This window comes from Eurosta solidaginis, chromosome 3 (assembly GCF_040869045.1).
Source record: "Eurosta solidaginis isolate ZX-2024a chromosome 3, ASM4086904v1, whole genome shotgun sequence".
NCBI lineage: Eukaryota > Metazoa > Arthropoda > Insecta > Diptera > Tephritidae > Eurosta > Eurosta solidaginis.
This window is the reverse complement of record NC_090321.1, coordinates 284044931-284072330: the sequence shown is the minus strand read 5'-3', so window position 1 is coordinate 284072330 and position 27400 is coordinate 284044931. Positions and strand designations below refer to the sequence as shown.

At 37.9% G+C, this 27400-nt stretch overlaps 3 protein-coding genes across 13 annotated transcripts in view; 1 reads left to right on the top strand and 2 right to left on the bottom strand.

Moving 5' to 3' along the window:
* Positions 1-27400, top strand: part of HLH54F — a 174329-nt gene that overhangs the window by 41643 nt on the left and 105286 nt on the right. The window lies entirely within an intron of this gene.
* The window catches only part of LOC137246162 (zinc finger protein 43-like), a 63369-nt gene that overhangs the window by 6593 nt on the left and 29376 nt on the right, over positions 1-27400 (bottom strand). Inside the window, exons 3-5 of the mRNA XM_067777247.1 lie at positions 21589-22750; positions 20879-21266; positions 20592-20816 (exon numbers count right to left, since the gene is read on the bottom strand). Coding sequence (XP_067633348.1) covers positions 20592-20816; positions 20879-21266; positions 21589-22750 — 1775 coding nt within the window. The remainder of the gene's footprint in view (positions 1-20591; positions 20817-20878; positions 21267-21588; positions 22751-27400) is intronic.
* On the bottom strand, positions 441-8747 carry LOC137245720 (T-complex protein 1 subunit eta-like). 11 transcript variants are annotated; one of them, XM_067776827.1, is made up of 10 exons: positions 7916-8747; positions 7377-7854; positions 7094-7320; positions 6804-7033; positions 6407-6746; positions 6065-6353; positions 5826-5963; positions 5649-5766; positions 1675-1999; positions 441-1615 (listed from the first exon to the last, which is right to left on the bottom strand). In XM_067776827.1, exons 3-4 carry the CDS (start codon positions 7237-7239, stop codon positions 6862-6864), a joined length of 318 nt encoding a protein of 105 aa, XP_067632928.1. In that variant the 5' UTR covers positions 7240-7320; positions 7377-7854; positions 7916-8747; the 3' UTR covers positions 441-1615; positions 1675-1999; positions 5649-5766; positions 5826-5963; positions 6065-6353; positions 6407-6746; positions 6804-6861. The 11 variants fall into 11 exon arrangements, with proteins under 11 accessions (XP_067632928.1, XP_067632927.1, XP_067632919.1 ...); XM_067776826.1 differs by having other exon boundaries at positions 5649-5799; positions 5857-5963; XM_067776818.1 differs by having other exon boundaries at positions 5649-5782; positions 5826-6009; positions 7916-8738.

The following is a 27400-nucleotide window of genomic DNA, read 5'->3' as shown; positions in this document are numbered from 1 at the left end:
GCTGAGTAGATTGTATGTGCTTGTATGGGTAGAGGCAAATAGCGCACTATGCTGCATCAATACCCTGCAAAAACGCTCCACGTCATTTTACTAGTCATTTTACGGTCATTGTGACTTTCTGCAGCGGTTATATTCATAGTCACGTTTGCATGGGCGTGATGAACTTTTGTGACCAAATTTTCCGTTTCGTTCCTATTAATGTGATCGTGCATTCCGCTCCCACTTATAGGATGTGAGCATATCATTGTGCTGCTCACACACGTCACAATGCTCGTCAAATGGCGGTCATTTTTCCGTCATTTCACTCTACATTTTCGAGTCATTTGACAATCAATTTTACTGCGGTTTTACCATTTATATAACCGCCATATAACGTGAATTTTACCTGCAGATTTACTTTACCTGGAACAGCCATATGAATAAAATATGAACCAAAAAAATTGAATTTTCAATATTTATTATATATGTACATGAACTTGGAACTTATATTAATCCAGTTCATATAAAACAGAAGAACTTTAATAATAAATAAACTCGCTTAATTGGTTTTTGTTTTCCAATTGAAATCTCTTCTAAGCGAGCAAAAAATAATTTTAAGCTTCAGAAAAAACTCCAATTATTTGAATAATCTACAACTTAAAGCTTAGTAGAAATTCAGATCAAGAATATTCAAAGGTGTCGTGGATCCGATTGCTGTCATAATTGAAGAACTTAAAAATGTACGACTATTAATTGAGTCAGACTTATTATTGTTCTAAATCTAATCATTCAAGCAATAATTCTGCAACCCAAAGCAGGAGTATTGATTGGTTTCAAATCTAATTCCGACAGCAATCGTATCACATCCCTTATTATATATGTACGTGATATTGCAACTTAAATTAATACAATTGATATAAAGAAAAGTAAGTACTTTAATAATAACATAAACTCTCTTAATTGGTTTTTGTTTTCCAATTGAAATCTTTTCTAAGCGAGCAGAAAATAATTTTAAGCTGCAGAATAAACTTCAATTATTTGAATAATCTACAACTTAAAGCTTAGTAGAAATTCAGATTACGTTTACTCTTTTTTCAAATCAAGAATATTCAAAGGTGTCGTGGAATCCGATTGCTGTCGTAATTGATGAACTTAAAAATGTACGACTTGTAATAAAGTCAGACTTATTATTGTTCTAAATCTAATTATTCAAGCAATAATTCTACAACCCTTAGCAGGAGTATTGATTGGTTTCAAATCTAATTCCGACAGCAATTGTATCACATCCCTTATTATATATGTACGTGATATTGCAACTTAAATTAATACTGTTGATATAAAGAAAAGAAAATACTTTAACAATAAATAAACTCTCTTAATTGGTTTTTGTTTTCCAATTGAAATCTTTTCCTGTGCAAGCACATCGCTAACCTGTGTTGGCAAAAGATATGATTATACTGTCTTCGATAGATAGTCGGACGAGCCGCTACTCGGCGAAGTAGAGATGACCGTTGTGTCGGTGGCAGCTGTTACAACAGCAGTTTCTAACTTTACACCATCCGTACAGTGTTATGAATGCTTCACTGCCTTTTCCAATTGCTTGGCGCCAGCAATTTTGCTGTTTGTAAAGCTTTAGCTGTAATGCAAATATATAGATGGGTTAAAGTGGTTTTCGTATGTTATTCAACAACTCACCCTATACCATCTTCACAGCCTCCTCATCGATTTTGAATATGTGTACTGTTTCAGTATTCAGACCCAGTTCGTGCAACCGATTCATTCATATACTGTGGGTATTTGAGCCGTAGATGCAATGGAAGATATTTTGATTCTTTTTGAAGTGTAACATTTGTAAACAGTTGGGTTTCTCTGCTGTCACCATCACCACTAGAGAGCTATTGAAGAAACGCTCGACCAAGATAATATGTGAGATTTACACGCATAGATTTCTTCCACCTTTTCACAGTTATTGATGGAAAAAATGCGAAAGCCATATTTACCATCCAATACCGAAATAGAACTATAGAGGAAGAAACATTTTATAAAATTTAATAAAATCAAAAAATGATAGTTGTGCTAAAATGGGGTAACGTATTGTATGTTAAAGTATAGCGAAGTCTCAGCGGCTTTGTCCTGGTGAAAATTGAGTTTGAATAGGTTTTATTCTTCATTCTTAGAAACATGTACGAAGGTACCTGGTAAGATATTAAAAATCCTCAACGCTTTTTTTGCTATAACTTAAAAAAACTCATATTCAAACTTCTGCTTAACTTCTACATATCAATAGCTACCTTTACCACCAGGAGTCACTATTGCTTCTACGCCTATGCTATTGTTTCCTACATCGATGAACTTTGTAATAAAATAAACAGCTATCTCCCCAATCTCTCCAGTTTTGTCGCCTCGCGAAACCTGATATTTTCATCAACCAAATCATCGGTGACCTTATTTAAAACATGCCAAATGTCGACCGTGCTTGGGAGCAGTGGTGGACCCAACAGAAGAGGAGATCGAGCGCTTGGCATGGGCTCATGAGGCGGTAGAAGTAGGTCGAAGGCAGTTCAAAAGGTTTGCTGCGAGAAACCCTCGGTTCTGCAACCGGTATGAGGAGGAAGAAGCGTCGAATGGCAGAAAGGGCCCAGTCCCAGAGCCGCGACGCAGGGCAGTCCCATAGACAAGACAAGTAGGCCCAAAGCTGTAAGACAGATGGGCCCCAATAGCGAGGTAGCAACTACCTCGAAGGCTGCGAGTCAGAGGGAAGTTCCAACTATGGAAGTAGGAGATAAGCCAAAGGGAGATAACGCTAAGACTCCGACTTTCTCGGAGGTGCCAGAGGGAGCTAAGACTCCGGCTTTCTCGGAGGTGCCAAAGGGAAATAACACTAAGACGCCGGCTTTTCCCGAGAAAATGAGTGATGTGGCAAAGCAGTCACTGACTGTGGCGCTGGTTGATCGTAGCAGTCCTTTCGAACAGATGACTAGTGAAAGGTGGAGATCTGTAGAAAAGGAGCTTAAGATGATGCGGGAATAACCAAGTAAGCTCCTTCCAACCTTTGATTCGGGGGATGGTATAATGGTATGAAGATGATAGCGTGCGACAACATCGCGAGCTTGCGTGGCTGGAGGAAGTGGTTCCAAACCTCCAAAGGCAGGGCACGAACGCGCGTTTTGAGATGGTGGATAAAGCGCAAATCCCCAAGGTACCAAAAGTTAAGGTATGGATACCATGCGTGATGAAGTCGGAGGATACACTGCGACTTTTGCAGAATCAGAATCCGAACATACCGACACAGGATTGGAAGGTACTTACTGTATCTCGGCCTACGGAGGAAGGTCAGTTATACATCTTCCAAATAAACAAGCAGGCGGAGGATATATTGTAAGCGCAGCTTGGAAAAATGTCCTTAGGTACAGGCAAAATTTATATGCGACTCAGGAAAAGAAGTCGCGGGTATTAAAGTCCTAACACGCTGGACGTGGGCGAAGTCGAAAAGGACCTCAAAAGCCTAAGGGAAAAAAGACAGGTGGAGGTAGCCCACGTCACCCCGAATGTGTTAGAAGGGGACCAACAGCCAGATGGTGCTGTGAGTCGCACAGAGGAACACCCGGCATAACAGGTACAAAAGTCTGAAGGGGGCTTCGAACACTCTAAACCAAAAGGGCTAGGGGAGGACGACGACGTCCCGATGAAGGTGCTGGAGGGGGACAAGCAGCCCATTGGTGCTGCGAGTCCTACAGATAAACCTCCAACACAGTAAAGTGGCGTCGAGCGAACTCCTCCTCCTAACGCGCTGATCCAGGAGCCGTGGCTTCCATCGGGAGGAAAGGTTTCTGGAATTAGCGCGCGCGGATTTGGCGTTTACTATGCGCAAACGGAAGGACGGGTGCGAGCTGTAGTAATGGTAAGGAAACAGCTGCATTCATATATGCTGCCTAATTACACTACTGAGGACCTCGTAGTGGTGGTGAAATCGCCGGGCTCAGATGGTACATGTCCGGCCATGCTACAAGTTTCAAGTAGGGCGGTCGTGGGATTGCTTAAAATAATATTCGATGGGTGCATAAACTGAATCATGTACCGCACTCTTAGAGAACTGCTCGTGTAGCTTTCCACCCAAAGGCGGGGAAGATCGGTCACGTGTATCCCAAAGATTATAGACCCAATAGCTTACCATCATTTCTGCTCAAAACCTTTGAGAGGCTGCTAGATGTGTACATAAAGTCCAACGTGGATGAAAAGCTGCTCTCCACAACACAACAGGCGTACACCAAAGGCAAGTCAGTAGACACCGCATTGCATAGGGTGGTAATAGGCATAGAAAAAGCCCTGGAATATAAGGAATATGCTCTAGAAGTCTTCTTAAGCATTGCCGGGGCTTTCTAAATGAGCGATTATTGATGGTCTTAATTACGTTAAAGTACATCCAGCCTTACCCAGATGGATCGACTGCATGTTAAACTGCAGTAAGATTACATCGCAATGGGGATTGTACGCGGCCACGAAATTAGGGGACAGGGGCACTCCGCAGGGAGGGGTGCTATCAGCTCTGCTGTGGACGCTGGTCATTAACCAGCTGCTTAGGGGATTCTACGAGGGACCAGAAAAACTTACGGTTTACGCAGATGACGTTGCATATGGTCTTGTTTACAAAGAGGTACAAGGTCCCTAATTGGACCAGGCCTAAGTTAGGAGGGGCGACCCTAAGAGAGAAACCTTGCACAAATTATCTAGGAATGATCCTAGACAGTAAGCTGTCATGGAAGCTCAACGTGGAGGAGAGGGTGAGGAAGGCTTCAACGGCACTTTATGCATGTAAAAGAATGCAAAAGAACCGGCATATACGATCAGAAGGAACTCGATGACGATGCCTCAAAACTAACAACCAAAAGTAATAATTATCATTTCACTGACACAAATTTTATAGTTTTTTTTCGGGATTTGGACACAATGTTGTTGTTGTTTTTGTAGCGATAAGGTTGCTCCCCGAAGGGTTTGGGGAGTGTTATCGATGTGATGGTCCTTTAGCCGGATACAGATCCGGTACGCTCCAGTAACACAGCACTATTAAAGTGCTAGCCCGACTATCTTGGGAACGATTTATGTGGCCACATTAAACCTTCAGGCCATCCCTCCCTATCCACCCCCCCCCCCCCCCCCCCCCCACAGATCCTTGTCTGTTAGTGAAACGGATTCGCCGCGGATAGGTGAGGTTGACAATTGGGTTTGGAGAAGCTATATATTGCGCTGGCAACCTGAAGGGTTGCGCTACACAGCCCCTTGAATCTGGTATTTTAGTCGCCTCTTACGACAGGCATACCTACCGCAGATAAATTCTGACCCCTAACCCGCTGGGGGTATTTGGACACAATCTTTTCATTATATTACTTAACAATTTAAAGGCTTCATTCTGTATTGCGAACGATAGCTCAGACGAACGATTCGCCTCCAAACGATATCGTCTAGCAATGGTATTCTCTATCATTTTCGTTCGGTCTTTACCTTTCTAACTAACAGGAAGGCAAAAGTAATTGTCAAGTGATAAGTTGCCATTGTTTAACATAGTGCAAATACACTAGCGATTCGTCTCTGATCCGCATCGAAAGTTCGTTTCGTAATAGAGAATGAGGCCCTAAGATTAGACATTTTTTTCAATTTGTATTTTGACTTACCAGCAACAACAGAATCATGTTTAATTGTACGCCGCACAAGCAATTTAGCATCATGTAACGAAGCCCAGTTTCTTCCAAAAATTTTTCAACACTGCCACATAAAATCAATGTACTTGTTCTAGCATTAACGCAACCTTTAAATAATTATAAACTATAAAAATGAAATTGATGTCAAACCTTGGAAAATGTTGAAACGTTCACCACCAACCTGACGTTCTTCAAAGTAATCACATTGACCCAAAACACTTGAATTAATATCATTAGCTGTAGTCATAACAGCACCACCACAAGCTTTCATTCTACGTTTCCAATCTTCTTCAGGTACATGAATAGCACAGAACATATCACGATCTGCAAAATACTGTGTATCAACATCACCAATTGGCAATTTAGAAAACACAACATTGGCGCCTTACTTAGCTAGTTTATTCTACAGAATACGCCATTCAGCATCAACAATTTTCTGATACTCTTGGACATTAGAGGACATTGCTGTGGCAGATCATTTTTCCAATAACACTTTGTTGCTCCTTTGATTGGCGCTTCGACATGTACAGCCATGTCATATTTTAGCATGCATAATTGTAATGCTTTACGTATAGCTTTAATGATGATACGTGCATGCACGCCTTCCGCAACATCTGGCTTAACTTGTTTTAAGATTTCACATGCTTAAAATACTACTGAAGTGGTGCCATCGCCGACCTGATAAGAGAAACATTTTTATTCTACACATTCTAATATAACAAAAAACTTACCTCAGCATTTTGAGATTTGGCGATGTCTACTAGAGTTTTAAGGCTGGATTCACAATATCCAATGGTTTCATAATGGTTTCCCCATCATTTGAAATTGTGGCCTTACCACTGGAATCAACAATATGCTTGTCAATACTACGTGAACCCAATGTAGTGCGTACAGTGCCACAATTGAATGCGAGGCATTGATGTTGGATATGAGTTGAGGTTTACCATGAGAGCTATCGGTACCCAAGCATTTTTTACACAAATACTCATGTACCCAATACAAGTTCAAGACATTCATATTTATCGACACGCTGTCCGGTATGGCCCAAATGTTGGAAATATGCAGTTGGCACTGTTGAGAAAAAATATGGATCAATGAAGACAAGTAAAAGTGAAATATTTTTTTTACCATCTCTTGTTACTTTACACATTAGACATTGGAAACGACGACCAGCATCTACAAGTTGCTATTGAGCCTTGCAACGATTGCATCTAATTGCACCCAATTCACCAAAATTTACAATGGGTGCCTCATATTCACCCTCAACCGTGCGTGCCATTGGTGAGACGGTAAGTTTAATGGACAAAGCTGTTGTTTTTAACAAATCAGCTGTTGCAGGTATGCAATACAAAGACGACCTGCAGAGAAGAAAGATCAATGTAATTGCCAAACAAAACATTAATTTCGATTATCGATACCTAACGTAACGTGGCGAGGAGTTACCCTGATCTTCTACCACATATTTTGTGGTCACCAATGGTGGTAATAAACCCTGTTCATTAGTAATAAAAGCACCACCAGCGCTATTTTTATTTTCAATGATAACGCTTATCGGATTTGGCATCTGATCGGGATCTAAACGGCGTTGGGCTTGATCATACTGTTGCGGCTGTTGATATTTACCAGTAACAGGTTCAGGTGGTTGCTAAAGAAAATAACACAAAAATAATCATCAGCAAATTATTAGTTGTATTAGCATACATTATAACCAGGACGTCCGGACGTGTCCGGGTATTGGGGGTTGACACGGCTTGGGTGGTTGACTGAGCATTGGCGTCTGTCCAGGTAGTGTTGGTGGCATCATAAAAGCCATCAATAACAAGTGCCAAGAATATATCCGCGGCATACCTGCCGACCAAAATGATTCAAGAGGTTGTGATTGCCAACCTCACCTACCCGTGGCGAATCCTGTACCTAACAATTTGGTGTGAACAATTGGTGCCAGTTAACCCTCTGAAATAATCGGCGCAATTGTACGCCATTGTGTTGGCATTAATTAGGCAAAATGCAAAAACTTTTCATCCTCCTCGCGTGACCATTCTGTCTTCTTTAAGCTAGGATCAATCCATTCGTAACAGCGTGCCTTACATTGCTTGGCAGATTTGCGATGCAGCAGTGATACAATACGTGACCACTGGTTTTTGCCATATTTCATTACAGCTACTTTGAGGATTTCATCCTGAAAGTTATCAATTTAGTTAATAAACGGCCAAGAGTAACCAGTCGAGTCAAATGCTTACCTCAGTGTTTCTCCACACACCACCTTTTATCATTATTCGCGGCATGGTGCTATATAATTGTGAATTCTTTCGATGAGCACAAAAATCAAATCAAAAATTTTTGTCGAAATAAACAGCAAAAATCATTGTATATTAAAGACTTTGGGAAAATTTTAGAATAGCACCCCCGAGTTCGGGGTAAAACTTGGTATCAAATGAAAGAGGGAGTTCTCCCGATCACAAATATATATATTTTAAAGTGCGCAATCTTATAATTTAAAAGTTATTTGTTGTTAAAGTTTGCAAATTTAACAAATTTCTATAGAACTTTAAATTACAATTTACACATCTTTCAAAACCTTAATCCACATACATATCTATATAAATTGACAACGATAAACTTAAATTGCATTTTAGTATATTTCACATTTCATTTTTGCATTGTTTTCACTTATTATAAATGTTTTTATTAAATCAATCGCGCTTTTGTAGCAACATGCACATATATATATATATATACATATATTTTATTGATGACATTACAAAGCTGTGCTGCCACATATATATACGTATACACATATAAAATTTGTATAGAAATTTGCAAACTTTAACACCAAATTACTTTTAAATTATAAGTCTGCGAGCTTTAAAATATATATATATGTGATCTGGAGAACTCCCTGTTAATTTTAAATATTTCCGGAGATATTCCATTTAAAACTCTCAAAATTGAAAAAATTTTCGACCACCAAATGTTTTGCTGTCTCTGCTGAATTAGAAATGGCGAATTTTTTTGCACGCAAAAATTACGTATTTTGCTATCCCTATAAAAATAATAGGTGCGAGAGAGCACGATACATTGTGGGAAAGCTAAATTTGTCAACATGCTATTTCATTCCAAATCGTCACCCCTGTCAAAAATTCGTGTGTTTGTGTGCGTTTTTGGTCACACGATTTTTGCAGGGTAATCTTATGTGTTCGGGCTTTTAACAAATTTTGACATCCCCTACAAAATGCATAAATTTCTCATCTGTGGCTCTGGGCCATTTTGAATTAGAATGGCACACTGTGCTCTTGGCTTCTATGTTGGCATAGATCAGCGGTCCTCATTTACGCCCCGATTCTAAGCGTTCCCGGTAAAATAGTTCCCAGAACATTACCAGTTCTTTTATTCGCGATTCTGGCCCAAGTGGTATCGCTGTCATCACCGAGAAACTCACCAGTGTCTGTGGAGAAATTTGAATGGTACCCTGCAAAAATTGTTGGATTACGTGTTTCATTTTCTTCATGTTGGAGTACTCTCACCATGGTTCAACTATATACAGGTTGGCTCATCTGTAAAGCAACAAAATATGTCTGTTCAAATTGTCAAAATCTGTGTATTGGTGTTGGTGCGAATGGTATGGAATGGAAACATAAAACTTGGCAGTTTTTGTATGTGTAAGTAAAATGTTGCCAATGTGTTGGTTTCATTTTGAGTTTGCCATCTCCTTTTGACAATCCCTTCGACCATGCAATGACATAAATAAAATCAGCTGATGAGATGAGCCAACCTGTACATAATTGAACCATGACTCTCACAATACTCCTTTGCAATGCGTTTGCGGACCACCATCAGCCGATCGTTGCTCGTTTTTAACGACCGTGATCACGACCGATGACGATCGAACGAGTTGCCAAAAGTAAAATATTGCATACAAATAACTGATAATAAAATTTTTCTATGGCATCTCTGATAAAATGCAACCGCGCACTGGTTTTATGTATACATCCCTTCAAAAAAAACGCGAGTACTCTATAAATAATGTAAGGAATACTCCTTTGGGAGTATAGGAGTATTCCAAAACTAATCTGTATTCATACAAAAAATGTGCTCCAATTAACGTTGCGATGATAAAATTTTACTATGGCAACTCTGATAAAATGCAACCGCGCACTGGTTTTATGTATACATACTATAGTATAGAGAAATATTAGTTTCTTTAATCACGCAAATGCTAAATAACATAAGAATATTCCTACTATAAAACATAGATTAGATTGATACGAATCTTTTGTTTACGCTCTCATATTTTCGCTCTCACGAGGGATTTATCTTCTAGTTGTTGCTGGCAACAATCACAGATAAATCCCTCGCGCCAGCTGAAGCGGGTGCCAGAACAAAAAATGTGCCAGCCAAAACAAAAAACGTGCCAAAAATTTTGGTAAACTTTGGTTTGACCTACGACTGTAAAATAGCGTTCAAAAATTATGGGAAAAAGGATAAAAAAACTTGTTTTAGTGTAAGTATTATTAGTTCGAAGGCGGAGGGTAAATATTATTTCTTATTCAAAAGTTATCACTAAAAACAGGGTTTGTAAATATGAACTCCCGATGCAACCATTCCATTTTGATCACAGAACCTGGAACGCCAGACATGTAGGATAAGCCCTATCCATTAAATAATGTTAACTGTTATATCATAGGTCCGATTTACTGAAATTTCAATAGAATATATGGTTTTCACTGCGAGTTAAATGCGTTACAATATTTGACTAATTAATTTAATCGAAATGTTAGTTTTACTTAGATTTGTTTATATTTAACTCTAACTAGTCGTATTATTGTAAAATAACTTTAAGGAAATAAATATTTTACGACTATCATTTTATTAAATGATTGAAACTATAATCGCCGAAATGTATGTCAAAAATCCCAATTTTCAGATCTATTCATTTTTGATTGGAGTGGCATCATTGATAAATGTTATAAAAAATGTGCATTTTGACAGCGCTCTCTCGAAACAAAGAGTTGCAAATCCATTCATCTATGCTATAAAATATAAAAGATGTATTGCCCCTCTTCATTTGCTTTAATTTTAAATTAAATTCACTCCGATAATTCTTTCCGACACAATTCCTCTTTAGTACTTTGGCATATGATCCTCTGTGGGTGCTCCATGGAGTACTACAGAGAAAGTACTTTGGAAAGTACTCTCATGTATGTACTCTCTGGAATACTCACAAACAAAGCGAGAGTGGGATCACCTACCCCTCTCCTAGGACATCGCAATGTTAATTGGAGCACATTTTTTGTATGAATACAGATTAGTTTTGGAACACTCCTATACTCCTAAAGGAGTATTCCTTACACTATTTATGGAGTACTCGCGTTTTTTGAAGGGTAGTTTTCTTCGCTTTCACGGTTGCCACTTTAGTTCATTTGGACCAAAACTGGTCCCTTCCAACCCCATTTGGTCCGCTGGTCCCTTTTCTTCACTTTCGGTCCTTTTTAGGCAGTAGCCACGATGGGTACTTTTCTTTCTTTTTCACTCAGGTAAAAATTCAAAATATTGCCCAAAAATTTGCCACACTTTCGTTAGACCCCATATAATTATACTCAGGTGAGTTTTTTGACTTCTCCCTTTCCTCCTATTCTGAACAATGTTCGAAAAAGCGGAAACCGGTTATGGGAGAAAAGTAGGTATTATAAATGTGAGGGAGAGGGAGATTTCTCTGCCATTTCATAGGAGTTTTTTCACTAGTTAAATTAAAGGGAATGTATCAAAATAGTTAAAGAAAAATGGTTATTTTAAGAAAGAACACTTATTTGTACAAATTTGTGCTAAAATATGTAATTACATTCTACCACAACCCAGCCAGCATTTTTTGAAAATTTTGATCAAAAAATATTCAAATATCATACCCCAGATGATTAAAGACGTTCAAATTTAAAAGCATTTTCTGTTCGAAAATTAACGTATCGTCGGTAGAAAAATGTACCATAAATGTGATTATTCTTGAATAATCATTTATGATTCATATTTCGAAACGCTTTTTGTTCATATCTGATATCATTGTAAAATTGGGCTTTAATTGTTTTAAAGTAATATTTGAATACTTTTCACGGTCATTTTCTGATCATATTCGTGAACATATTTCAATCATTTTGGTTGAGATTTTTGAATCATTTTTGAATGCGATTATCATGCATTTATTCTTCATATCTCATACAAAATAAGATACTACATGCTAATCTTATTTCATCAGGGGGAAGAAAGCATGCGGAAGTGAGCTATTTGAACCAAAGGTAATGTGCAAACAAACTAGAACAATATACACCTGCGACTACAACATCCAGCATCAGCTATGATTGTCAACATCTTAAAATACGATATGGTACGGGATGTTGAAGCCATATCCAGGTACATATGTTAAGAGAGTTTCACTTACCTGGGGTTCAAATAGTTCACAACTTTTGTATTGTCCAACTAGTTATGTATTTTCTGGGAAGCCGAAGGTGGAGAAATGGTTGGGGAAATCTTTGGACAAGAGCAGCATTTGCATTACGTTGCCTTGAAGAATGTCTTGATAATAAAAATTTTATGTACATATTTTTTCTGAACTTCATGAATCATGATTGAAAACATGTGTGTATGTGAAATAAATAAGATTTTCAATGAGAAGTAAAATTTTAACAAGTGTAAAATTCATTATTCAGTCAACAAATATATTCATAAAAGATTCAGAAAGCTGAATGAAAAATGATTAAAAATTTTGATCACCTAAAGTAAACACATTTGATTCAAATATGATTCCAAAATGTGATTGAAAAACTATATTCAGATTTTGATCATCAAAAGTATTCATATTTGATTATTCCTTTTGTTCAGTTGTATGATAACTCATTATTTAGTCAGAAAGAGTAATCAAATTGTATTGAAATGTAGGGAAATTCAAAATTTAATCACCTAAATGTTGAGTGGGAATATTCTCACTGTTAATACATCCGGAAATTGCGCAAGGATTTTTAAGAAGGCTTAAATAGATTTTGGCATATGGCGAAAGGCGAACTCAACTCGACTTGGCCGTCAGAAAATTGCTTTGCAGAATGAATGCAGGCAACTCCGGCGGATTTGTGTTATCCCGCCGGTCTTCTTCTTATGCTCCTCTGTTGATGTTGCTGTGCTAAAATATGTAATTACATTCTACCACAATATTCTCACTGTTAATACAACAACAATGTCCTTTATTTTAAGTCGAAAAATATATCAAAAGCAACGGAAGAGCCCTTCGCATATTTGATGCAGCCATCCAGAAATTGCGCAAGGATTTTTAAGAAGGCTTAAATATATTTTGACATATGACGAAAGGCGAACTCAACTCGACTTGGCCGCCAGAAAATTGCTTTGCAGAATGAATGCAGGCAACTCCGGCGGATTTGTGTTATACCGCCGGTCTTCTTCTTATGCTCCTCTATTGATGTTGCTGTGGCACCAATCCATTACTCATTTCAGTGAATACCACATGAAATGCAATAATGTGCATTGTTTATACCTTATTTCTTAATTTCAAACAAATTGACAACAATAATTAAACTTTACAATTTTTTAAACAAAATAAGAAATGCGCAACGAAATTTCAATTGAAAAAACAACTGACTTCGAAAATTCGAAATTCCTATTGCCCAATTATTCTTCTCCCTGGGAGAAAAGAATTGGAGGAATTTTTCCGCGGGAATAAATAATCCGCGAGAACAAAATTCCGCGAGAATATTTAGAATTGGTCTGATAGACTTCCATATATCAAAATCATCAGGATCGAAAAAAAATTGATTGAGCCATGTCCGTCCGTCCGTCCGTCCGTTAACACGATAAATTGAGTAAATTTTGAGATATCTTGATGAAATTTGGTATGTAGGTTCCTGAGCACTCATCTCAGATCGCTATTTAAAATGAACGATATCGAACTATAACCACGCCCATTTTTTCCATATCGAAAATTTCGAAAAATCGAAAATTGCGATAATTCATTACCAAAGACGGATAAAGCGATGAAACTTGGTGGGTGAGTTGAACTTATGATGCAGAATAGAAAATTAGTAAAATTTTGGACAATGGGCGTGGCACCTCCCACTTTTAAAAGAGGGTAATTTAAAACTTTTGCAAGCTGTAATTTGGCAGTCGTTGAAGATACCATGATGAAATTTGGCAGGAACGTTACTCCTATTACTATATGTATGCCTAATAAAAAATAGCAAAATCGGAGAACGACAACGCCCACTTTAAAAAAAGAATTTTTAAGTTAAATTTTAACAAAAAATTTAATATCTTTGTATAAGTAAATTATGTCAACATTCAACTCCAGTAATGATATGGTGCAACAAAATACAAAAATAAAAGAAAATGGGCGTGGCTCCGCCCTTTTTCATTTAATTTGTCTAGGATACTTTTAATGCCATAAGTCGAACAAAAATTTACCAATCCTTGTGAAATTTGGTAGGGGCTTAGTTTCTAGGACGATAACTTATTTCTGTGAAAAAGGGCGAAATCGGTTGAAGCCACGCCCAGTTCACGTACTTATCTGAACTCACTTTGTATTGGTATAAAGAATGGCCGAAATCCGACTATGACCACGCCCACTTTTCGGTATCGAAAATTACGAAAAATGAAAAAAATGCCACAATTCTATACCAAATACGAAAAAAGGGATGAAACGTGGTAATTGGATTGGTTTATTGACGCAAAATATAACTTTAGAAAAAAACTCTGTAAAATGGGTGTGACACCTACCATATTAAGTAGAAGAAAATGAAAAAGATCTGCAGGGCGAAAAAAAAACCCTTGAAATCTTGGCAGGAATACTGTTCGTGGTATTACATATGTAAATAAATTAGCGGTATCCAACAGATGATGTTCTGGGTCACCCTGGTCTACATTTTAGTCGGTATCTGGAAAACGCCTTCACATATACAACTACCACCACTCCCTTCCAAAACCCTCATTAATACCTTTGATACCCATATCGTACAAACACATCCTAGAGCCACCCCTGGTCCACCTTTATGGCGATATCTCGAAAAGGCGTCCACCAATAGAACTAAGCCCCACTCCCTCATAAAATACTCTTTAATACCTTTCGTTTGATACACATGTCATACAAACACATTCCAGGTTTACCCTCGGTTCATTTTCCTACATGGTTATTTTCCCTTATCTTGTCACCATAGCTCTCAACTGAGTATGTAATGTTCGGTTACACCCGAACTTAACCTTCCTTACTTGTTTTGAATTTACTTCAATGGAACTCTCACCATAAAAAATTGCTCAGTCAGCAAAATGTACCAGAACAATAACATTTCACCTAGGATATAATTTATGCCAGGCATTAAAAAGAAAAGTGTTGGCAAACACATTGTCGTTAATTGTTGATGAAATAACCGACTAATCAAAAAAAAACTTGGTCCTTTTTTCGATGAATTTTGGTCCCAAATGAATTTAAATTTTATTTTACATTTTTAATTTTTTTTTAGTTTTTCCCAAGGCGAATTCATTACATGTGGTGTTATCCCATCAGCTGATTGCTTCTTCTTGAAATTTTCCACACAAAGCCTTGTACCATAATCGAATGAGACAAGATCTCGCATTCCGGAATTGTATTTGTAATCGAATTTGAAAAAAAGTTTGATTACGTAGTGGTTTTGAAATTTTTCGATATATTACATTTCTCTCATGTTTCGCTACCAGTGTTCGGAGTATTTAAAACTGTTACCAGAGTAAACGACTACGCCGGAGTAAAATTAAAGTTTTTGGAGTATTTTTTTCTTCCTTTCTGAAAGCGGGCGAACAACTAACATTAAATTGATTTGCTGGCTTGGCAAACCTTTCGATAGTGTTTTTTTCATGAAATGTTTCTCTGAAAAAAAGTTAGGTAATAGTCTCTGAGGGGTAGACTGCTAATACGCTACCAAAAATATCGAGAGAGGTGTCAAACGACGCGTCTTGACATCAGTATTAATAATCCAAAGGGCGGAAAATAAAAATTTTAACGCATTCAAAAGATATTAACGAAAAACCGAAAAAAGACCCGCGGGTACCTCCGAAAGCGGGGGTAGGATCCATAGTATTTTTGCGCAGAACACCTTTCTGCGTTGGCGGCCTTGGGCCGCGCTTATAAAAAATAACCCTGGGCTACGCCATGCCAAGTCCGGGTGTGTGGTATAACCGTGGGTACCGCCACGGTGATGCACAATTTTTTTTGTGGGTACAAACACAACAACAACCACATGGAAATCGCCAACTTCAACTGCAAATATCTCCGGACAGAGATACAATTTTTCTTTTCCGCCTTCGGATTATTGTTCTCGAGATTAGTACGCGTCTTTTGACACCTCACTCGATATTTTTGGTAGCGTATTAGCAGTCGACCCCTTAACTAGACTTACCAAAAGTTATCTGCTTTATCTGATTCCCTATCTGCGCTTCGAGGGCGATCTTAAGGCCACAAAAGAGGTGGACGGTTGGCGCAAGGGTGCTCAAATGGCAGACGAGGCGATACATGTGTACACAGATGGTTCTAAAGTAGTTGAAGGGGTAGGGTCTGCGGTATACTGTGCTGATACGGTAATAAACAGATGCTACAGGCTGCCGGATTACTGTAGCGTTTTCCAAGCGAAAATAGTAGCCGTAACCAAAGCAGTAGAAACCCTGGAAGAAAATAGCCCAAGCTGCAATCGTGTTAACTTTTATATTGAGAGTCAAGCAGCAATTAAGGCAATAATCTCGCATAGCACAGCATCTAAATGCGAGTGTAAGCAGTCCCTAGAGAGAATCGGGACGGGGAGAAGAATACATCTATATTGGGTCCCAGGGCATGAGGGAATAGATGGGAATGAAACAGCTGATGAACTAGCTAAAAAGGGCGCATCCCTTGAAGCTTGCTTTGTAGACGTCCCAATTAGACTTGGCGAAATTAAGCGAAGGCGAGAGGTGCACATGATCGACCAAGCAGGAAAGGCATGGGTTCAAGCGCGGGGCTGTAAAGTGTCGAATATCATGTGCAGGTCTTACAACCTTAGACTAACAAAGTTGCTTCTATCATTAAAAAGAGAGGACTGTAGACTCATGACGGGTATTCTGACTGGACACTGCCTTCTGGCGTCACATGCCTTTAAATTTGGCTTGGTCAGTGATAGCAGATGTAGGAAGTGCGGACTGGAGGAAACGATCGAGCACGTTTTGTACTCTTGCCCCGCGCTTGCCAGGCTAAGACTCCAGCTATTTTGAGTGATACAGCTGTCAGATCTAGAAGCAGCAAGTGGCTTAAATTCTAGGAAGCTTCTAGTATTTGCCAAGAGGACGGAGTTATTTTATAACACAGGTCCTAGTTTTTGATAGGGTTTTTCAGTTTGGTCGTAACACTACGGACTTATTTAGTCTATGTGAGGTCCTCATGGACCGGTCAGTTCAACCTAACCTAACCTATCAGATGCTCATGGAGTCGGCCTAAAACGTGTAGGATAACCAATTAATGCTCCCATTACATATCACATTCTATCTCCCCGGATATTTATCTCGGAAAAATATTATTATTTTCGGTTTACCATACTTATTTCATGCTCTTTTGATGACAGAAGGTTTCAAGACCGGGGTAGATTCCTGTAGGAACGATAATGGCGACCTGCTAACTGACATACGGAGTATGTGGGAAGAGGAACTCGATACCCCGGTCGCCTATGATGAAAAACACTCCCCGGCATCAAATATCACGGCTAAAAAATCACAAGGTGCCAAGTAATGACGGGATACCCGCCCGGCTGTTCAAACATGAAGGCGAAGAGTTAGTATAAGATAAAGAAGCAAAAAAAAGTCGGTCTTGCAATTAGTTTGGACAAGACGAAGTACTTGCTGTCACCGCGGCTTTTGTAGCTACGTCACTGTTGACGGATATGCATATATATTCGACACTGTGAAGTATTTCGTTCATTTGGGAAGCAGCATTAAAAGCAAAAATAATGTCGGCCTAGAAATCAAATGGAGAATAACTCTTGCCAACAAGTGCTTCTTTAGGCAATTGAAAAGTCTCGACGAACAAAATTCTCGCTCTACAAGTCACTCATCATGGAAGGTGTCGAGAGAAGATGAGATGGCTCTTGAAGTATTCGAGTGAAAAGTTCTCCGGAAGGTTTATTAACAGAGGAAGCTTTGACCTCGCTTGGTGCCCCCAATTGGCGACTGTTATCGCAAAACGCAGTTAGCTGACCTCACTGAGTCAATGTAATTCATTTTCTATATAAAACTTCAAGAAGAGCTGTATGTTGAATTTTGGCAGGATTTACAGATCGCGCCCGGATACATTTTTTGCTTACATTTCACTCCTTTTTTCATTCCGTACGAAAAAAGTACAAAAACTATAAGTAAAATGTGAACAAACATGTCTGAGGACACGCAACAATGAATTCACGTCATATCATCCAATCGTCAGTTGTAAACAACTTGTTTTCAACTCGACCCAAATTAACCTTTGGGATAGGAGGTAAGAGCGGAGCAAAATACTCCGATTGGAATAAAGTCTGAACACTGCGTCAGCAATGAAATATGTTGTCAAAAGCGTGACGTCACGCCGAGAAAATTTATTTCACAGCTGACTATGATTTTTCGCTCTATCGTTTTTTAATGCGGGATCTGTTTATTGGTTCATGGCCTTGTACAACAAAATGTCAGTTAATCGAAATCTATGAAAATTTTCTTTTGACTTGACATTCATCTGCACGGCGAATTGATTGAATTCCCTTTGCCACCACCTGGAATATATTCGCCTTGGTTTTTCCTTTTATTTTTTTTAATTCAAAAATGTTGTTTATTTTATAAATATTTGATTTGCGGTGGCAAAAAACGGTGATGAACGAGTTTCTACCGTCATGACGGCCGTAATATTTTATGGCCTGCCGCTTTATTACGTTACGGTGAACTTCACCGTCTTCTTAGTTTACACATAATTACTTTTACATTGCAACAATTTTGACAACATACTCTACCGCTATGTAATGGCATATTTACGAATTGCTTTTTGTGTGTTAACAAACATGCGTGCATACGTCCTACCTCATTGATTTTTCATCAACAACTTAACTACCAATAAGTTAGTTTTACTCACACAGCCACAGTTTTCAAATTGGAGACCACTGGCATAGATGCATGGATTTGCAACTCTTTCCTCGCGTTCCAATGAAGCGTGATCCAGATACGCATAGCAATTTAGCATGCAAATGCAACAACAAATTGATCCATCCCTGCAAAAATCGTTGGATCATGTGGTCCACTGGAGTACTTCAATTATACTCCACTGTAATGCAGAATGGACCAACTCATGTTTCTACACGATCATATTGTAAGCCGATCAGTGCTCGTTTTTAACGAGTGTAATCACTACACGATGTTTCCCTGCAAAAATCGAATGCTCCAAAATTAACCACAATTCATACAAAAAATATGGTCCAATTAACATTGCGATGTCCTAGGACTGGACCATATACTCCAGCTCCGCATTACATCAGAGTAATCCATGGAGTGCCCACAGTCCAATAAACATCGTGTAGTGATTACAATCGTTAAAAACGAGCAATGATCGGCTTACAATATGTTCGTGTAGAAACATGAGTTGGTCCATTGCTGCATTACAGTGGAGTATAATTGTAAGTTGATACATCTCTCGATATTTTTGGACGCGTATTAGTAGTCGACACCTGTTCTAGACTTTTACCATATATTTACCCTCCGCCTTCGAACTAAATATATTTACACTAAAAGAGGATAGTGGGGGATAAAACATTTTTGAGCTCATTTCTTGGATACGGCGATATTTAATCTTCTTCAGAGATCAGTTATTCACAATTAACAAATATTGCCGCTCATATTTTTTATTTCATTTATTAACCTCGAAAGTGTGGAAGTTTAAATAGTATTAACACTTCCTACGAAATCAAAAGTAAAGTTTGAAATAATTAGAACAAATTTAAAACTTTATACTATAAATAATAAAATACATACACGAACCTAGACGGAATTATAAGTTCAAGGCAATAGGTAGAACTTCTTTCGACCCCACATCCTCTACTCTCTTTCCCATCATTTTTCAACGTATTTCTTCAGTTGTGTTAAACTAAAGTATTGATTCAAGGATTTGTGTAGCGCAACTCTTTCAAAGGGTTGCCAGCGCAATATAAACCCTCCGCCTTCGAACTAAATATATTTACACTCAAAGACGTATTTCATCTCTTTCCGATCATTTTTCAACGTATTTCTTCAGTTGTGTTAAACTAAAGTATGGATTCAAGGATTTGTTTAGCGCAACTCTTTCAAAGGGTTGCCTTCGGGAAGTGCCCTTATCGCTACAACAACAACATTGTAGTCATAGAATGGGATATCATGTGGGCTCATTCTGTTGGAGTAAGAAGTTACGATTTATAGAAGTTAAAGAATAGGGTTAATTTTACATTCATAAACTCGACTGATTCCTGCAGTTCTTGAAAGCTTTTATACTGCGAGGCTTTCTTGGTTGTTGAGAATTTAACTTATATTTATTTGTTTAGCAACAAAACACTCCGCCATGGCGCTGGTTAGTGCTGTCGATTTTACAGTATCTTACATATCTGACCGTCTCACCTAACATGTAAAAAATGCAGAGGATAGTGGGGGATAAAACATTTTTGAGCTCATTTCTTGGATACGGCGATATTTAATCTTCTTCAGAGATCAGTTATTCACAATTAAAAAATATTGCCGCTCATATTGTTTATTTCATTTATTAACCTCGAAAGTGAAGTTTAAATAGTATTAACACTTCCTACGAAATCAAAAGTAAAGTTTGAAATAATTAGAACAAATTTAAAACTTTATACTATAAATAATAAAATACATACACGAACCTAGACGGAATTATAAGCTCAAGGCAATAGGTAGAACTTCTTTCGACCCCACATCCTCTACTCGACTCCTCGATTGTCCCAAAATATTTTTTAGATGTCTCGGTTTTTTCTTATCTGCTTCATGTTCAGCACGATGACGTCGCTGTCTATGCTTATACATATTGGCCGCTGAAAAAAATGTCATTGGACAGTTAGGACAATTGTATAAAACCTTGCCAGTATGCACAGATGTATGTTCCTTTAACCAAAAAGTAGATATCATGGGTGCTTTGTATTAATAAATTTGTATGCAAATTTTACCCGTAGGTCTTGTGGCCTTTTGAACGCCTTTTCACACATTGTACATTTGAATTTCCGTTCGCCTTCGTGAACATAGTGAATGTGACGTTTTAGTGCCCGTGCCGTTGTTGAAACTCTATTACAAATCTGACACCGATGTTCAACATCCGTATCCTCGTGTATCCTTTTAATATGCTGTTTAAGACCTGACATATGTCGCAGCCAAGCTCCACATATCTGACATTGTTGTGGTTCTGGAGTGGGACGTGGATCCTGGGAATGTTCTAAGAAATGATGTTTCTTTATATAATTGAGATGCATTCGTTTACCACATTTGTCACAAATTACAATTTTATTTGGATCGTGACTTTTTCTTTTGTGTGTAGAAAGTGTATATTTTGTAGAAAATCTGGAAACGAATTTGAATTACAACCATAATTTGAGTTATATCTCAGTTGGATAGATAAATAAATTTTAAAGCTTTCAAAAAGTGGGAGTTGGGTACAAAAAGACCTCTCTTAAAACTTAACTACGCGATTTTATTTCGAAAACACAATATATATTAGATATTGATTAAAAAACGCTGTGCTTAAGAATTTTTTTAAAACCGCCCTATCTTTAAATTAGTCCACGTCAACGCGGAATACGATCTTCAGCTCAGTATTATGAGAATGATACCGAAAACAAACCCTTAATATATATACATATAAATATGTAAATATGGGACTTACACTTTATTACACTCAGTACATGTAAACTTATATTCTGATTTTGGTACATGCTTTGCTAAAATGTGATGTTCCAAAGCTTTCTTTGTTGCATAAGCATTCTCACATTTATCACATTGAAATGATTTTCGATCCTTTGCTTTTGACGGATTGACATGTGCGTCTTCATGTTCGGCTAAATGGCGACTACTACTACAATTTTCTCCGCATATTTTGCATTTAAAATGTTCTGGATTCCAATGTAGCAGAATATGTTCAGCTAAAGTTTTCCTTTGAAAAAATTTACGTCCACAACACATCATAAAACCAGGATCTATGCTATGTGAGCAACGTAAATGTTCACGAAGTTCGGTGAAATTATGTACAAATAATTCGCATTGCGAACATGAAATACGTAAAAAAAATTTTTTAATCATCTTTTCATACTCTTCTTGCTCTGCTTTTCTGGCTTCGATTTCTTCACGTGTCATGGGATTGCGCGGCTTCTTGGCCTCTGCGCTACGCTTGCGATACTTTTTAGGTTTGACAACTTTCTTTTTCGGTATTATAGCGTATTTTAGTTCAGGCTCATATTCGTCGGTATCTGTGTCTGTAGTACTTGACTTGTCGCTATCGTCAGTTGCATTAAAATCATTGGTAGTATCGACGTCAAAAACGGTATTATTCTCATTGTCATCAGTGTTACATTCAAATGTTGGTTTTTCGATTTTTATCTCCGATTTTTTTGTAATTTCTATGTTAAGTGAATCAGCTACCGTACTTTCTTCTTTTTCATTTGTCGCGATAGTTGGAGCAGGCTCATCGTTCTTAACTTTTTTAGGTCGACCTCGTCGCTTTTTTTGACTTCCATGCATTTTCTCATCATCAGGTTGGATATTTTGCATACTTGCAGGTAATATTTCTCTTTGATTAGCTGAATTTCCAGCGTCAGATTTAGCAGCAGCGAATAATACAGACAGAGGAAGCTCATTTTCAGAGTCATTATTTGACACAGGCAATGTCGAACTTTCATTTTTACTACGTCGTTTCGCACGTGTAGTTGTACATTTTTCGTGGTCCATTTTGCGTGGACGTCCACGTTTTTGATGCATATTTCCCGATTCAGGTTCTTCGATTGTCTCGACCGGTGGAAAAGCATCAAAATCACGTACTTCTAATTTGATTTCTAAAAAAAAAGAATAACATTCAGTTTATTTATTAGTCTAAAAAATTTAAAAATTAATATTTAATATAAATACGGAGTTACTGTACAGAAGCATACAAACTGAACAAAATGTATATTAAAAAATATGTATGAATGACATGATGATGTGGTTCGTACTTTTCAAATTCGATCTGCATTTCACCAAGCTGAAACAGGCTATTTACCATCCCTCTAATAAGTTTTACTGAAAAGAAATAGGGAGGAAGAATCCTTGAGGGGTTCCACGGTAAGTCCCTAAGTGCAAAAAGCATGAATTGCTTTTGAACCGATTCTAATTTGATAACGAGGGTTCCAGATTATCGAAGCGTATTCCAATATTGGCGTCACCAAAGATATAAAGAGAGTTTTAGTAATATATGGATCATCGAATTTTTTAGACCATCATTTGGCGAATAGTTCCTTGGGCTCTGTTCAGGCAACCTTCTATGTGCAATTTAAAGTCAAGTTGAGAGGCCATCGTAACGCCAAGGTCTACGAAGCTAATGACTTGGTTAATTGTATAATCATAGGATTTCTTTGCACATGAACTGGCACTTCGGCAGGATTAGTGACTATAGAAAGTAATAATTTTCTATTTAATTTTGAATTTATGTAGTTAAATTTATTTTTTTTTTTTTTTAATATTTTTATTGACTGAAAATATTTTCAATTTTTGATAATTAACAATAAACAATCTAAAAATAATAAATTTTAAAATATAACAAAGTATATTTATTACAAGTAGATAATCCTACAGTGACATTACATTTACGATGCACCATTCAACTAGGCTATTCAAATCCGGCTGCAGATTTGATCTATCCATTGGTGAGCGGATAGGCATAACAAGTTTGACATCATCAGCGTACATTAGCGGCTTGCAGTACTTCAAAACATTTGGAAGGTCGTTAATGAACAGCAGAAACAGCCCCACTCAGCATTTAGGTGATTAAATTTTGAATTTCCCTACATTTCAATACAATTTGATTACTCTTTCTGACTAAATAATGAGTTATCATACAACTGAACAAAAGGAATAATCAAATATGAATACTTTTGATGATCAAAAACTGAATATAGTTTTTCAATCACATTTTGGAATCATATTTGAATCAAATGTGTTTACTTTAGGTGATCAAAATTTTTAATCATTTTTCATTCAGCTTTCTGAATCTTTTATGAATATATTTGTTGACTGAATAATGAATATTACACTTGTTAAAATTTTACTTCTCATTGAAAATCTTATTTATTTCACATACACACATGTTTTCAATCATGATTCATGAAGTTCAGAAAAAATATGTACATAAAATTTTTATTATCAAGACATTCTTCAAGGCAACGTAATGCAAATGCTGCTCTTGTCCAAAGATTTCCCCAACCATTTCTCCACCTTCGGCTTCCCAGAAAATACATAACTAGTTGGACAATACAAAAGTTGTGAACTATTTGAACCCCAGGTAAGTGAAACTCTCTTAACATATGTACCTGGATATGGCTTCAACATCCCGTACCATATCGTATTTTAAGATGTTGACAATCATAGCTGATGCTGGATGTTGTAGTCGCAGGTGTATATTGTTCTAGTTTGTTTGCACATTACCTTTGGTTCAAATAGCTCACTTCCGCATGCTTTCTTCCCCCTGATGAAATAAGATTAGCATGTAGTATCTTATTTTGTATGAGATATGAAGAATAAATGCATGATAATCGCATTCAAAAATGATTCAAAAATCTCAACCAAAATGATTGAGATTCCCGTTGCTCGGCATCACAGTCCATCCCGAAAACTGATTTAATAGTGTATATACATATTTTATAATATAATTTGGTTCAATTTGTATGCTTCTGTAATTTATCTGTAATCCGTACTATATTTAGTCTGATTAATTGTTAAATTTGTAGACTAATAATTAAATAAATAAACATGAGTGGACAAGTAGCGAAACCAGAACGTAACCAGCAAAATATGTGCTACAATTGTTCAGCATACGGACATTTTTCATCCGACTGTAAGAAGCCGAAGCGCCAAAGAGGATCTTGTTTCATATGTGGAGACACAAACCACTTTCATGGAAACTGCCCTAAAAAAGTAGTTGGCGCTGCTTTCAATGACGGTAAGTGGGACGAAGCAGAGTGCACAGGAACGGTGAGTGTTGCTTTAAACAAATCTTTCAGAACATATCCACAGTTTAGTTTATTTTCTTGTATGTTTGACACGGGTAGCCCCACTAACTTTATCAGGAGATCCCTCATTAAAAACCAATACATAAATAAGCAGTCAATGAATTTCACAGCAATAGGCAATACAAAATGAAGTGTTACGGAAACATAAGATTACCAACAAAATTAAATAATGAAATAAAATATTTAACATTTTACGTATTGGCAGACGATGCTATACCATTCCCAATTATCTTGGGAAGAGATTTTTTAAGTTTATATAAAATACTTCTTTGTGTAAAACCTCTTAAAAATGAAATTTAATTAAAATCTGATAAAAACGAAAAAAATCTGGTAGTTACTGAAGTGAATGATGAGGGCACGAATAACGCTTCGGTAGGTAATAGTATTCGGGAAATTTGCAGTATCGAAAGTTTTGAAAACGAGGCAGATATTAACCCAACTTTGTCTCTATGTTGGAAAAAAAATTTCGAGCAAGCGATTAAACAAACTGTAATAGTTGCCGGCCAGTGGCAGCCCCAACCCTGGTGGCAACCTCGGCCTCTTCACAAGTACTGTCGCTGTCAAGTGACAGACCGTGTATTTCCGGTCTCTTTCATCTTTATATTGGATTGACAAAACGTGTTTCACGTGGAAAATAAATAAATAAGAAAACAACCAGCATCCTCCTGAGTTATTACAGTTCAGGTGTGGGGTTCAATCCGACGCAGTTAAAAGATTGTTCCAGACGTTATTTAAGATAAAATGACGATGCGTATGACGTGGAATTAATTAATAGCTGCACTCAAAGAAATGAGTATTCAGTTCGACAGTGAAGCAACGGTGGTGCAATTGCGTGCACTTTATGAAGAGGAGCAAAAATGTGCTTCGTTACAGCAGCAACAATCACAGCAGTTACAGCAGACAGACGCAATGCAGCAGCCAGGTGTAGCACAGGATGCAACTATACAACAGCAGTCAGATGCGCCACAGCAGCCAGGTGTAGCACAGGATGCAACTATAGAACAGCAGTCAGATGCGCCACAGCAACCAGGTGTAGCACAGAATGCAACTATACAACAGCTGTCAGATGCACCACAGCAGCCAGGTGCGTTACTCACTACAGAAGCCCCACAACAGCCTCTAGGTGAAATTCAACAGCAAACATTTTTGCCGGAAATGGCAAATAAGTTAGATGGCTCGGAGCTGCAAGATGCGTGGAAGTGGATTGGCGATTTGGAAAATGTGTTTGAGGCATTCAACTATGCTGAACGAGACAAGCTTGTGGCGGCACGGCACCTGATCGCCGGGCAAGCAAAGCGTTTCGCGTCGATTATAACAACGCGTACATACAGTGAGTTTAAGGCGGCATCAGTGCAAGAGTACGACCGAGCATTCTCCATGCAAGATGTTTTTGCACAACTAAGGGCACGGCCAATCAAAATTAATGAGACTCCTCGACAATACTGTAACGAATTTGCTGCAAATCCTCTTATTTGCAATCCTCTGCTAAGCTCGAATCACTAAACTGTTGAATAAATAACTCCAATTTTGAATAATGGAAAAATGGCCTTTATTAAAGTACTTCACAATAACACTTATACTTTGCTACTCGCTGGCTTAATAACCAAACTGATTGATAACTCAAATGAAACTCTACTATTGGCCGCCAGATCGCGTGCTTAATCAATAACTGATTGATATCTCAACTCAAACTGAATTACAGCGCCTGTACATCTGTCGCCTTTTATACTCTTTGGTTTCCTCGTTCGCATTTTTCTAGAATCTACTAGCATTGTCCAGTAGCTATAAAACTTCTCAGATATATGCATGTGTTAGTGCATTGACTCTCCGCTGCTCGTATACGTACATGGTACATATATGTAGACGCAGTTATTGTTTCGTTTATGTAGATACATAATGATTGAATTATTGATGTGCATTCACGTCACTGCTTAGCATCGGCTTAGAGACGATAGCATCGCTCAGTGCTGCTAACTGTTTCCTGAATCAGGGCTTCTGACACCGTTTCTGCAAATGTTGGCTTTGGGTTTGCATATGTAGCCCGCTTCGTTTCCACATCTCGTATGCCATTTATGAAGCTCTGGATTTTTACCCTTTCAGTGTATTCCATGCGTGCATCCACATTCGCTAAATGTGCTAGCCTTTCAATATCCGACGCAAACTCTTGCAATGTTTCACCAGGCCTCTGGAAGCGGTTCAGCAACTCCATTTGGGATATCTGTCTCCTATGCTCAGTTCCGTATCGCCTCTCTAGAGCGCCCATCAATGCTTCATAACAGTTCCGTTCACTCTCTGGAATGGTTTGTAAAATCTCAGCTGCAGGCCCTTTCAACGCCATGAACAGTGCAGCAACTTTATCTTCCGCATTCCAGTTGTTCACTGCTGCGGTCTTCTCAAACTGTAGCTTGAAGACCTGGAAAGGAACAGAACCGTCAAAAGATG

What these genes read in the sequence shown, in the direction of transcription:
- LOC137245720 (XM_067776816.1), bottom strand. Translation starts at nt 5,991, where the DNA reads ATGTTCTGTGCTATTCATGTACCTGAAGAAGATTGGAAACGTAGAATG. An exon ending in ACGTTTCAACATTTTCCAAG is followed by an intron (nt 5,783 to 5,825) that starts GTTTGACATCAA and finishes AATTATTTAAAG; the next exon opens with GTTGCGTTAATGCTAGAACA. An exon ending in ACATGATTCTGTTGTTGCTG is followed by an intron (nt 2,000 to 5,648) that starts GTAAGTCAAAAT and finishes CTTCCTCTATAG; the next exon opens with TTCTATTTCGGTATTGGATG.